Source organism: Rhinopithecus roxellana, chromosome 15 (genome assembly GCF_007565055.1).
Source record: "Rhinopithecus roxellana isolate Shanxi Qingling chromosome 15, ASM756505v1, whole genome shotgun sequence".
NCBI classification, from domain to species: Eukaryota; Metazoa; Chordata; class Mammalia; order Primates; family Cercopithecidae; genus Rhinopithecus; species Rhinopithecus roxellana.
The window spans coordinates 81,773,776-81,786,685 of NC_044563.1; the positions used below are offsets into that span (position 1 = coordinate 81,773,776).

Consider the following 12,910-nt stretch of genomic DNA (forward strand, 5'->3'; position numbering starts at 1 on the left):
CCCAGGTTTGATGGAAATCCGAGAGATGAGGAAAGAGCCTAAGATTTCTATCTCAAGGTTGCAACTTGCCAAGTCAAGGATATTGGTTTGGCAAAAATCTGTGAAACTTGTAGATCCTGTATGATTGGATTTACAGTGAGCCTTCAATGTTTTTGCTCAGAGAAACCTTGGAACATTTCTTTGTAGGTTGTTTAACCAAAACACAGATCTGTTTACCTTTGCTTGCCTTAGGGAGTAACCTAAGTATGGGCTGGGTCAGTTTACCGATGGAGGGGGAATTATCTTTTTTTTGGGTCTCATGCTTCTTTTTTTTTTTTTTTTTTTTGAGATGGAGTCTCCCTCTGTTGCCTGGGCTGGAGTGCAGTGGCCGGATCTCAGCTCACTGCAAGCTCCGCCTCCCAGGTTTATGCCATTCTCCTGCCTCAGCCTCCCGAGTAGCTGGGACTACAGGCGCCCGCCACCTCACCTGACTAGTTTTTTTGTATTTTTTAGTAGAGACGGGGTTTCACCGTGTTAGCCAGGATGGTTTCCATCTCCTGTCCTCGTGATCGTCCCGTCTCGGCCTCCCAAAGTGCTGGGATTACAGGCGTGAGCCACCGCCCCTGGCCCGGGTCTCGTGCTTCTTAATACATGGTTGCTAGGGCCAGAGGAACCCTCAGATTCCATCTGTGGAAGTTGAAGGGCTTTGGCAAAGATCAGCGTGTTAATTCCTCGTTGCAACAGCCGTGTATTCAGCTGGTTCCCCGCGGGGCTCTGTACTTAGCTGGTGTCCTCTGCATTCATCTTTAATTACCAGAGTCCATTACTGTTTTTTTCTTCCTTTTTTTTTTGTGTGTGTGTGTTAAAATACTCATAATGTACAATTTACTGTCTTGACCCTTTTAAGCATGCAGTTTAGTGATATTGAGCACATTCATATTGTTTTGCAGCCATCACCTCCATCCATCTCTAGAACACTTTTCATCTTGCAAGACTGAAACTCTAAAACCATTAAATAATACCTCTCTGCCCCCAGCCCCTGGCAACCACCATTCTACTTTCTGTCTCTATGCTTTTGCCTACTCTAGGTACCTCCTAAGTGGAATTATATACTATTTGTCCCTTTGCGACGGACTTATTTCACTTAGCAGAATGTCCTTAAGATTAATCCATATTGTAGCATGTGTCAGTTTTGTTTTGCTTTTTAAGGCTGAATAATATTCCATTGTATGCACAGACCACAGTTTGCTTATTTGCTCATCCCTCATGGATGCTTGGAGTGCTTCCACATTTTAGCTGTCGTGAATAATGCTGCTGTCTGTGAAAGGTTTTTAAGGACACTGTTTCTTCGGTGAAAAGTGCTGAGTATAATGATCCTTTTGTTTTTACCATTACCTAGAGGCTAGTCTTAAGTGAAATATAACTTTTGATAATCCATGAATAGAAGGCAAGTCCTACTCCTTTTTCCTTCCAGTTGCTATTGAGAGAAGAACACACATGTGCACAGTTGTCTTTCCTTTCTTGCCCTTGTTTGCTTTTGGAGCAACTGAGCCGACTTTGGCAGTCCCAGTGCCTGCCTTCACAGACAGCGTGTCATGGAAGGTGGGATTTCAGCGGGTGTTTGATGGTGATGCCATTCAGGTTGTATTATACACGTCTCTTGCATCATACATGCCTCTTGCCTCATGACCACTTGTCTTTGCAGCTGTGGAAGTCAGATGACTTTGGCCAGACCTGGATCATGATTCAGGAACATGTCAAGTCCTTTTCTTGGTAAGTTGTGTCATCTAAGAAATCTTGATGTACATGACCTCCTTTCTCCAGTTCTAGCTCCTTCGTGGTGGACAAACCTGCCCTCACCTGAAATGTCAAGCGTTTGTTCAGGAGATAACATTTTTCCAGATCTGAGAATTAGAGTTGCAAGTACAGTGATCTCACTGGGGGAGAGAGTGGGGAGGAGGAGAAAGCAAGGTTATTTATGAGAGGAGTGGTAGAGCTTTTGCATTTTTCAGTCCATCAGGGAACCCAGGGGAATCTTGAGGTCCTTGCATGTTTGTAGAGTTTCATTTTTAGAGCATCATGTTAGCAGTGGGAGTTTTTTCTCTATATAAAATTCATGCATTTCGCTGGGCACAGTGGCTCACGCCTGTAATCCCAGCACTTTGGGAGGCCGAGGTGGGCAGAGCACCTGAGGTTGGGAGTTCAAGACCTGCCTGGCCAACATGGTCAAACCCTGTCTCTACTAAAAATACAAAAATTAGCTGAGCATGGTGGTATGCACCTATAATCCCAGGTACTCGGGAGACTGAGGCAAGAAAACCGCTTCCACCTGGGAGGCAGAGGTTGCAGTGAGCCGAGATCGCATCACTGCACTCCAGCGTGGGCGATACAGTAAGACTCTGTCTCAAAAAAAAAAAAAAAAAAGAAAAGAAAAAAATTCTGCATTTGTTCATAACATTTTCTTGAATGTCTGTTAAATATAAAACCTACTGGATGGTTAAGGGTATAAGAAGTTGAATAATTTATGGATTATTCTTAATTTATTAAGGAGAGGTAAGGAAAGACATTTCAGATACATAACACACATCGTGAAAGGGGCACAGAGGTAACAGACATCACATGAGAAGCTAGAGAGAGGACTTACCCTTCCATATGGGAGGATCATAGACAGCTTTGTAGAGGAGGTTGCCCTTGATCCAGGATGTGCACAACAGGTAGGATGTACCTGTGTGGAGGTGTGAAGGACAGGAATTCCAGGCAGAGGAACAAAGTGGCCAAAGGCACAGGGATGAGTCAATATGGTGCTTGGATAGAGAACATGAACTCTTCATATTGGGTGAAGTTTTGAAAGGGAAGTTGGTATTAGAATCTGCATTGCTTCATAATGGAATTTGGGCTCCCTTCTGAAAGCAATGGGATACCACTGTAGGTTTTTTGAGAAGAAGAATGAAATAAACAGGCTGTACTTCAAGAAGTACTTGTTCTAAAAGTAAATAGTAATATACTTATTGTAATTTGCCATGACAGTGATAAAGTAGTGCAGGATCTTGAATTATATGAATTTGTACATGTGTAGGCAAATGTGTAGGACAGATTTCTGGGAGTGGGTATGCTGGGTCAGTGGGTTTATCTAACAGCTGTCCATTTACTCACATGGATGACTGATAGGTATTGCAAACTTGACATCTCCCAAATTGACTCTTGATCTTCACCACCCCGAATCAACACCACCCATAATTTTTGGAGTCATTGTTGATTTCACATTTGTTTTATGCTTTACATTCATTCTATCAGGAAATCCTATTGGTTCCACCTTCAATATATATCTAGAATCTTCTACTCAGGTACCACTTTTACTGCAAGCCTCCAGTGTCATTGCTCATTAGTCTCCCAACTAGTCTTTCTGCTTTTACTCTTGTTTTTCTACCGTTAATTCTCAGCATGTGGTTGGTTTGAGTCTATTCAAACAAATTAGATCATTCTGTTCCTCTGCTTTGAACCCTTTAATGCTTCGTCATTTCTCTCTGATTAAATATCAGATACCTTCTTACCACAGGGAACAGGATGTTTGCAATTGCTGTTTTCTCTGCCTAAAATACTCCCACCCAAGATACACTTTACTGCTTACTCCCTTACCTCATTCCAGTCTTTGCTCAAATAACATCTTCTAAATGAAGCCCACCTCATTTATGCCCACCTTAGGATCCTATTTAAAATTGCACCTGGCCAGGCACGGTGGCTCACACATGTAATCCCAGCACCTTGGGAGGCCGAGTTGGGTGGACCATGTGAGGTTAAGAGTTTGAGACCAGCTTGGCCAACATGATGAAACCCCGTCTCCACTCAAAACACAAAAATTTGCTGGGCATGGTGGCAGATGCCTGTAGTCCCAGCTGCTCAGGAAGCTGAGGCAGGAGAATAGCTTGAACCTATTAGGTGGAGGTTGCGGTGAGCCGAGATTGTGCCACTGCACTCCAGTCTGGGCAACAGACCAAGACGCTGTCTCAATAAATGAATGAATGAATGAATAAAAATAAAATTGCACCTACTCCCCCATGACTCCCAGTCTCCTATACTGTATTCTGTTCTGTTTTGCAGAGCACTTTACCACGTTCTAATACACTATTATTATGGTTATTATTTGTCTTTCTCTCTTCAATAGAGTGGAAGCTCCCCAAGGGCAAAGATTTTTGTAAGTTTTGTGCACTGATATATCCACAGTGAATAAATCCTTAAACTTGTAGCTTTGGGAGAGATTGCCAGATTTGCTATAGAAAGTGTCAAGTTTGCCCTCATCTCAACGATATACAATAGTGTTTCCCTCCACAGCCAGTGTGTTAGGGACGAAATATTATCTCTGTGGTTTTAATTTGCATTTTCCTTATTAAGAGTTAGAACATCTTTTAATCTGCTTAAGGGTCTTTTTTTTTTTTTTTTTTTGAGACAGAGTCTCGCTCTGTTGCTCAGGCTGGAGTGCAGTGGTGCGTTCTTGGCTCACTGCATCCTCCGCCTCCAGGGTTCAAACAATTATCTGCCTCAGCTTCCCGAGTAGCTGGGATTACAGGTGCCTGCCACCACGCCTGGCTAATTTTATTTATTTTTATTTTATATTTTTTAGTGAGAGTCTCACTTTGTTACCCAGGCTGGAGTGCAGTGACAGTATCATAGCTTACAGCAGCTTCAAACTCCCGGGCTCAAGTGATCCTCCCACCTCAGCCTCTCACGTAGCTAGGACTACAGGCATGTGCAGCCATGCCTAGCTAATTTTTAAATTTTTTTGTAGAAAGGAGGTCTCCCTGTGTTTCCCAGGCTGATTGCAAACACCTGGCCTCAAGCAGTCCTCCCACCTTGGCCTTCCAAAGTGCTGGGATTGTGCTTTGTTTTATTTATTTGCTTGTTTGTTTGTTTGTGTAAGTATGACCAGGCTGGAGTGCAGTAGTGTGATCTTGGCTCACAGCAACCTCTGCCTCCCAGATTCAAGTGATTCTTCTGTCTCACTCTCCCGAGAAGCTGGGATTACAGGTGCCCACCACCATGCCTGGCTAACTTTTGTATTTTTAGTAGAGATGAAGTTTCACCATGTTGGCCAGGCTGGTCTCAAACTCCCAAGCTCAGGTGATCTGCCCACCTCGGCCTCCCAAAGTGCTGGGATTACAGGTGTGAGCCACTGTGCCTGGCTTCATGCCCCTTTTCTATTTGATTATTAGTGTTTTCATTATTGATTTCAAGGAGCTCTTTATATATTTGAGATTAGCCCTTTGGCTGTAATATGAGATAGATTGTATGTGTGTGTATTTATATTTCTATCTCCTAGTTTTTCATGTGTTTTTAGATTTTTACTAGTAATTTTAGTCCTCATTACGTGTAATGGTCCCAGAAGATGTAGATACTGCCTTTCTTTTAGTTCTCCATGTAAAGTGAAATGTCTTTTAGTTGGTATTGCTTCCTTAGTAATAGAGGATGGTAAAGATGGAGCTGGTATGTTGAGGAGCCTTACAGCTGACCATTGTCAGACACCCATAGATTCTTGTTTATGTTTCCACAGAGGGTAGCTGTTTCTGACCCTTTTGCTATTTTCCTTGAGCAGAAGTTGTGGGATCTTAGTGAAATTATAACCACAGTCTCATCTAAGGACACCCTGTGCTCAAGGAAAACCATTAGAACTTTCTTTTGCTTGATTTGAATTTTAAGGGGAAAAATTGTTCTTTTATCTGTTTAAGAAACTGTAAGAGGGCAAACCAGCAGAATTACTAGATAAGGGAACATACAATTTAGAAATTTTTAAGTTCTAAAATTATATTGTACCTTCTGCCTCTGTGTAGATATACAGATGTCTTGGGAGAAAGGACTGGTTTATCTCATTTAAGCTAATGACATGTCGGTTAGGGGATTTTAGGCTATTTGCAGGATTTTTCCCCTTAGGTTTCCCCATAGTAAGTGAAAGTGTAATCTAGTCTGTCAGAATAATGACATACATTTGTTCAACAATGCTTGGCAAGTTGGGAGCAGCAGGAGTGGGAAAGCTTATCATTTACATGGTCGGGAGCTGGAGATTGGCCGGACAGAACAGTGGAAGAAGACCTGGAGGGGAGCTGAGGGGACTAAAGATACCCTGTGGAGTATCATTGAGGGATTTCAAGTGAGGCCAGGTGAGGCTGGTGACTGCTCAGAGGTAGAGCAAGGAGTGGAATTTCTCAATGAGGGCAAAGACAATAGAAAGTAGGTGTCAGTGAGCGCAAGACATTGGAAGTCTAAGTGATGCAAAGTATAAGAACTTGTAGGTGGAGCAGCTTGCAAAAATGGGAGGTCCAAATATGGATTACGGAAGAAAATTGGGATGAAAGTCATAGTTCTTTCTATCTCTAGGTGTTGGCTGCTGCTTTTGGCTAGGAAGGAATAATAGAGGTGAGCTGGGTCTCAAAATAGCTCAATAAAGGTTCCTTCCTCTGCCGTTTTAAAAATACCAAGCAGCCTCATTTTAATTTGCATATCCTCTGGCTAGAGGAAGTACTTTAATCAGTACTTCTAATTGTGGAAAAGGAGAGAACATGCCACCACCCGCCCACACATGCACACAGAGGATCTGATAATGAAGAATAGTTTTCTCCCACACTAGGACCAAGGCTGCTGGTTTCTCCGTTGCCCTAAGAATCCAGATTGTAGGGCAAAACTCAAGTCTTGCTCTCGTTGTAAAAAGAAGCACTTTTTTCTTTGCTTTTTTTTTGAGGCAGGGTGTTGCTCTGTTGCCCAGGCTGGAGTGCAGTGGCACAATCATGACTCACTCAGCCTCAAACTTCTAGGCTTCAATCCACCCACCTCAGTCTCCTGAGTAGCTGGGGCTACAGGTGTGCGCCAATGTGCCTGGCTATTTTTAAATTTATGTTTTATAGAGGTGGAGTCTCACTATGTTGCCCAGGCTGGTCTGGAACTCTTGGGTTCAAATGGTCTCCCTCCCTACCCTGGCCTCAGCCTCCCATAGTGTTGGGATTACAGGTGTGACCCACTGCACCTGGCAAAAGAGGCTCTTGTTTCTCTGTTTCTTATCTTCCTTTGTGGGAGGGGTAGGGGAGAATATGCTCTTGACGGTGTATCTCTGAAGGAATTTTGACACAATTACCTTCTTTATTCTGAGAGCCATCATGCATATGGAACTGTATAAGGGCAATTACCTAACTGAGGCCTTCTGCCTTTCCTTGAGTCATCACTCTGTCTTCTTACTACAAGACTATCTTCCTGACTTTTCCATTTATTTTTTCCATTTGCTGAATGGTTCCCATGGCCTTGGTGTTCTTGAGAATGTTAGGAGACCTGGAGCAGATGAGTTGTCCTCTGAGCTGCTGTGTGGGGCTTCTTTGGGGAACACTGGCTCGGAAGTTCTTCTCCAAGGTAGTTTGGCCTGGTCATTCTATGTGTTCATTTTGGATTAGCTTCTCGAATTGCCCCACAGATCCAATGCAGAAAGTATCTCTTCAGCTAGGAATACTATAGGGTGAAAAGAAATCTAAGACATGGTTTTCCAAGGCATCTATACTATGTCTAGGAAGCTCAGACAAATACATAATGGTGAACAATAAAATACAGTGTCTAAGAGGCATTACTGCGTAAAGGAATAAGACTGATTCTAAAAAATCACCCAACTAAAGGGGTTTTATACCTTTGTTTGGAGTTCAAACTCATATGAAAGGCTTGGAATTGGGTGCTGCAGAGGGATGTTTTGCTTGTGTTGGGAGAAGAGAGGACAGCACTGAGGAAGGCTTCCTGGAAGATGAAGACTTGAACTGGATGACAGAGGAGAGTAGGAATTGGATGGAGGGATCAGAGTGTGTGCAGAGGGCATCTCTTCGTGGGAGTGTGGTGTTTGCAAAAGCACAGTGGGAGAAAGGTGTCCTCCTTTTCTGAAGGACATCAAGGAGATCAGTATGAAAGAGTTTGTGGAAGAGCCTCATGGGAGACGAAATGCACAGGCAGCTCCAGGTTGCCTAGATCCGTGACATTGGCAGGGGACAGGGCAGTGACAGGGCAGCGTCCCTTGGAAGGATCAGGCTCAGAGGTTCACAGTGTGGTTTCTCCAGTCATGTTCTTCAGAGGATGTAGCCCCTTGGGAAGACTCTCCTTCATTCCTCTGAGATGCATAACTTGAGACCAGAAACTTGCTTATAGCTTCAAGCAGTCCCTTGCTTATTAATTTTGAAAAATTTTATCTTGTACTACTACTTTTTGCCCTTCCCAAGCAGGGCACGGTTGCCTTGAGCGAAACCCAGGATGCTTTGAAAACAACATAAAACACTTTACAAATGGCAATTTTGTCCCCTCTATCCTGAGTCAAGGAGTAACCAAAGGGATATGTTTGAGGCACGGAGAGTATCATCTGTAGGTCACACCATGGTAGGCCTAAATGCTAGTTGATTTTCCTCATTGCAAAGCCTCCATACCTCTAGTAATTAAATGTGCAAATGATAACAACCTTTTTTGTTTTTTTTCTGCCAGGGGAATTGATCCCTATGACAAACCAAATACCATCTACATTGAACGACATGAACCCTCTGGCTACTCCACCGTTTTCCGAAGTACAGATTTCTTCCAGTCTCGGGAAAACCAGGAAGTGATCCTTGAGGAAGTGAGAGATTTTCAGCTTCGGGACAAGTACATGTTTGCTACAAAGGTGGTGGTAAGTTGAATGCACTAACGAATAAACTGTTTTTGAGTTTCCTTTGTGAAGTTTGGCATTCTGTGATTAAATAGGTGAGTTGGCATACACAGGAACTGGAAGGATGTGCTTGGGACAGATTGAAGGATTCTCAACATTGACAACATTGACAAACATTCCCAAAGGGCTTGGCAGGTGCTAGGAAGTCAGAGGAGTGGAGAGGCCTAGGACAAACACTCAAGTGGTTCTAGGCTCTAGGAATTTGGTTGTTTCCTGGTAGCCGAGCATTCTTGACGAAGACTATTTCTTTGAAATCCCTATGAAAAGAGCAAAGAATGGAGGGGGGAGGGTGGTTCAGTGGTTTGTTTCCTTTAATCCCACTGCCTGATTTCCTTTAAACTTGGGCTGGTTTCTTTGAGATTTTTCAACACATGTTAATTTACATGGCTAACAGGATGTGTAGTCATTGGCTAGTGGGAGTTAATGCTCTAAGAAAAGCAGTAATTAAGCTTCCAGCTGTCAGTAAGTAGCTTAACTCTCAGCCTTTGGGAAAATCTTCCCCTTGATTTGATGTGTTGGAGCCAGATGCTGAAATGGCGGGCTTGCTCCTTTAAAACCAGAGTTGATTACTTAACAGGACTTGTCTTGAAACTGTATCAAGTTCAGTCTTTATCACCCTGGTTGTAAAGGAAAAAAACCAGGCCCAGTGGAGGGCAGGTGGGGCTCTTATTTCTGGGAGGCTACTAGCTTGCTTTCCTGATGGTGCCCTTCCCTTGTTGACTCAGGCTCTGTTGAAGGCCTTTGCTAACTGGGAGGTTGCTATATTGTCTGTCACTGTTAACCTTAGAGACTGAAATCAGACGTAATGTTTTCCTTCAGGTTCCCATTTACTTCTATAATTGGTAGCAGGCCAGGTGGAAGTAGGTCAACCTTCTTGGTAGGATTTTAGGGTCAAGAGAGGACCTCCCCAGCAGGAAAAGCAGGGAATAAGGACAGAATGAGAAGAGAGATGTGGGTGGCTAAAGGCTAGAGGCATTTTCAGTTACACACGTTGCAAAATGTTCTGAAAAACCATTAGCCTATGGCAGTTTTTCTTGTCGGGCCATTTGCGTTGATCCGTAGACATCGGTTCACTGCCTTCCTGCTTTGCTTGTCTCTTTCTCTATCTTTCTTTTAGGCACACATGCACAAATATGTACAGCAGCCCAGAAACATAAGCATCCTTGAATGACTTTGGGCAGGGATGGGGTGATGGGAACACACAGATAAGAAATCAGGCCCAAGCACTGGTGTCTTGTGACATCAGTTGGACAGTCTTGAGTTTTCAGTATGGTCTAAAACCTTGTCTTCAGTTCTCCAGGGTTTATAGGCCTTTTCTGCCTTAGTTCCTTGGGCCTGGAGTTATTGTATGATTTTAATTCTGAATGCTAAAACACATTGGCTGACTGCCTGGTTTGTCCTCCTTTTTGTGTGAACCAGGGCAGGATGGATAGCTGTTGTGCATTTTTCTTAACTGGGTTATTCCTAGGTGTCACGGCCGAGAGTTTAAGTTATATCCCAGCTGGACCGGGCATGGTAGCTCATGCCTGTAATCCTAGCACTTTGGGAGGCCAAGGTGGGTGGATCATTTGAGGTCAGTAGTTCGAGATGAGCCTGGTCAACATGGTGAAACCCCATCTCTACTAAAAACACAAAAATTAGGCTGGTGTGGTGGCACGTGCTTGTAATCCCAGCTACTCGGAAGGCTGAGGCAGGAAAATTGCTTGAAGTCGGAAGGGGAGGCTGCAGTGAGCCAAGATCGTGCCATTGCACTCCAATCTGAGCAACAGAGCAAGACTCCATCTCAAAAAAAAAGAAAAAAGAAAAAAAGTTATATTCCAGCTGGAGCTTTCTGTGCCCTCCATTCCAATCTAACAACTATGTCTGTTCTCCAGATGTATCTGATTTACAGAGTGCCTGTGGTGAGTTTTTAATTAAACCTAGCCAGTGGTAAGATTAGGGGTCATGTTTGTTTCCATCTCACTAATCCAGTACCCAGTGCCTTGCACAATGGTACACAGCAGATGTGCAATGGGCTTGAATGAATGCCATGTTTGCCCACGTAATTTAAAAAGTAGTCAATTTTTAGAAGTGTGGTGGGAGAGGTTTTAAATTTTTGGTACTTTTATAGGCAATTCTTAACTCTCTGTATGGCTTATTTATTTATATGCTGTTGGTGGTGAAACTGTAGTTATGTGTTGGCTCCTCCTCCTGCACATGGATGAGCCACCAGAGTCCAAGGTCAGTGGTGTTAGCAAGAGGATGTAGGTAAGATGAGTTGGGCCACCACTGAGAGGTGTTTCCCAAATTGTGGTCGTAGGAGTACCCACGTCAGCATCAGGCAAGGACAGTTGTTACAAGTGCAGATTGCAGGGCTCAAATGCACTTTTCCCCAGAGCATCCCAAGGTCGTCTAAGAATCACCAGTTTGAGAAACTCTGCCCTGAGCCTTCTACAGGCAGATGCTTCGAATGACAGAGTTGTACTACTGTCCAGGGAATATTTCTCAAGGGATGGATTGGTGAGAAAAGAAACACAACTGGCTGTGGACAGCACATAAAATATGTGCCTTCCTCCTTTTTATTGCGTCAGACTGCTAAACCACAAGGATAAACAAAGTTGGCCTTGGTCAGATAATCCTCTTCCAGTAGGAGTGTTGAAACCTGCAAGTGTAACTTTTTATCTGGGATTTGCCTAGTTCTAAGGCTGCCTGAGCTTGGGGAATTCCAGCTGGCTTTAGTGTTAAATGAATTCAGATCAAATTGGGAAAATCAAAGAACTGATTTTAAAACTACAGAAAGTTGGTTTTGTGTGATTAACTCTTTTGCTTCCTTCCAGCGCCGTGAATAATTACAGTCCTTTGCAAGTTACTGTTTCAGCCCCCTGGCTTCTGGACTGGAGCTGGTGTCCAGGTCTTCAGAACCTCCTGGTACCCTGTTGACCTTGCTCTGGCTTTGTAATGTGCTTTGTATTTGTTGCCCTTAAGCTGTCTTGTTTAATTTTTATTCCTTGCTTTTTGACATAAAGTTCACTTATTTGTCTTCATGGTCTACATCAAAATGATAGGGCCATTAAAGAAACAATGACGTTCCTCTGTGATTTGTTAATTTGGTAATATACAACTGTGCGACTCTTTCAGTAGATAACAGTAATTGCCGAAAAGCTTGAGGTGGGTCAGGGTTAGCTACTCCCCTACAACCTCACAACCTCACTACCAGATTAAGATGATCGTGCAAGCCAGGCTCAGATATTTCTGGCACAAATGTGTATCAGTAAGCAAAGACGTGATCTGTGGACTTGAAGTCTCTTCTGTGTCCTTACAGGTGATGCAGCCACCCATGCCTTGCATGCTGCACACGCTATGTTCTAGAGTGGATGTTAGGAAACTGTGGCCCACCACCTGTTTTCGTAAATGAAGTTTTACTGGGACACAGCCATAGTCATTGCTTATGTGTGGTCTAAGGTTGCTTTCATGCCCCAGTGGTAGAGTTGCATAGTTAACTATACAGAGGCAGTATGGCTCCAAAAGCCGAAAATATCTATTATCTGGACCTTTACAGATAGTTGTCTGACTACCTGTAGTTGCTGACTATGCTGCTAGTTGTCTGTTACACATTCAGTTGGCATCAGGTAACTGGAATCACATTGTCTTGACAAGTCCCAGGCATTATCCCAAAAAGTATAGGTTATGGGCCTCTCTCAGTTGTTATGCCCTGCTAATGACAGGATGGTATCTTTAGAATATTATGCCCAATTCAAGTATTTTGATGTCACGTCGATCTCCCAAGTAAGGGCCCGTGTGTATTTTCATGATTCTGACCAAGCAACCACGAATTTCACTATTGAAAACCAATTTTCAGCCTTAAGCTAATTTAGTCTCTAATGTTGATCAGAGGTAACAGAAGAGTTTAGTAACTGCTGCAAGATGTTGTGGCCTTCTAGATGAGAAATCATCTGACAAAACTGTGTTGTGAATTATAGGATAACTGACCCAAATCAAATTACTTACGTATTATTTTAACTATGTTACTTAAATGTATGCAAATATAAAGCTACATATAAGCACCTAATGCTTATAACTCTCATACACGATCAATAAAACCCAAACATTTACAGATTAAAAATAAAACTATAATACCAATACATTTAAAATTAATATTTGTTACAACTGTGTTCAGATACAATTCACATTCTACAAAATTTAACCTTTTTAAGTGTACAATTCAGTGGTTTTTAGTATATTCAT

General features: G+C 43.0%; 1 protein-coding gene across 2 annotated transcripts in view; it reads left to right on the forward strand.

The window, feature by feature from the left end:
- Positions 1–12,910, forward strand: part of SORL1 (sortilin related receptor 1) — a 184,896-nt gene that overhangs the window by 37,445 nt on the left and 134,541 nt on the right. For both annotated transcript variants that reach the window (XM_030917509.1, XM_010356463.2), the window contains exons 5-6: positions 1,685–1,752; positions 8,467–8,647. In XM_030917509.1, the coding sequence (XP_030773369.1) occupies positions 1,685–1,752; positions 8,467–8,647 (249 nt within the window). The remainder of the gene's footprint in view (positions 1–1,684; positions 1,753–8,466; positions 8,648–12,910) is intronic.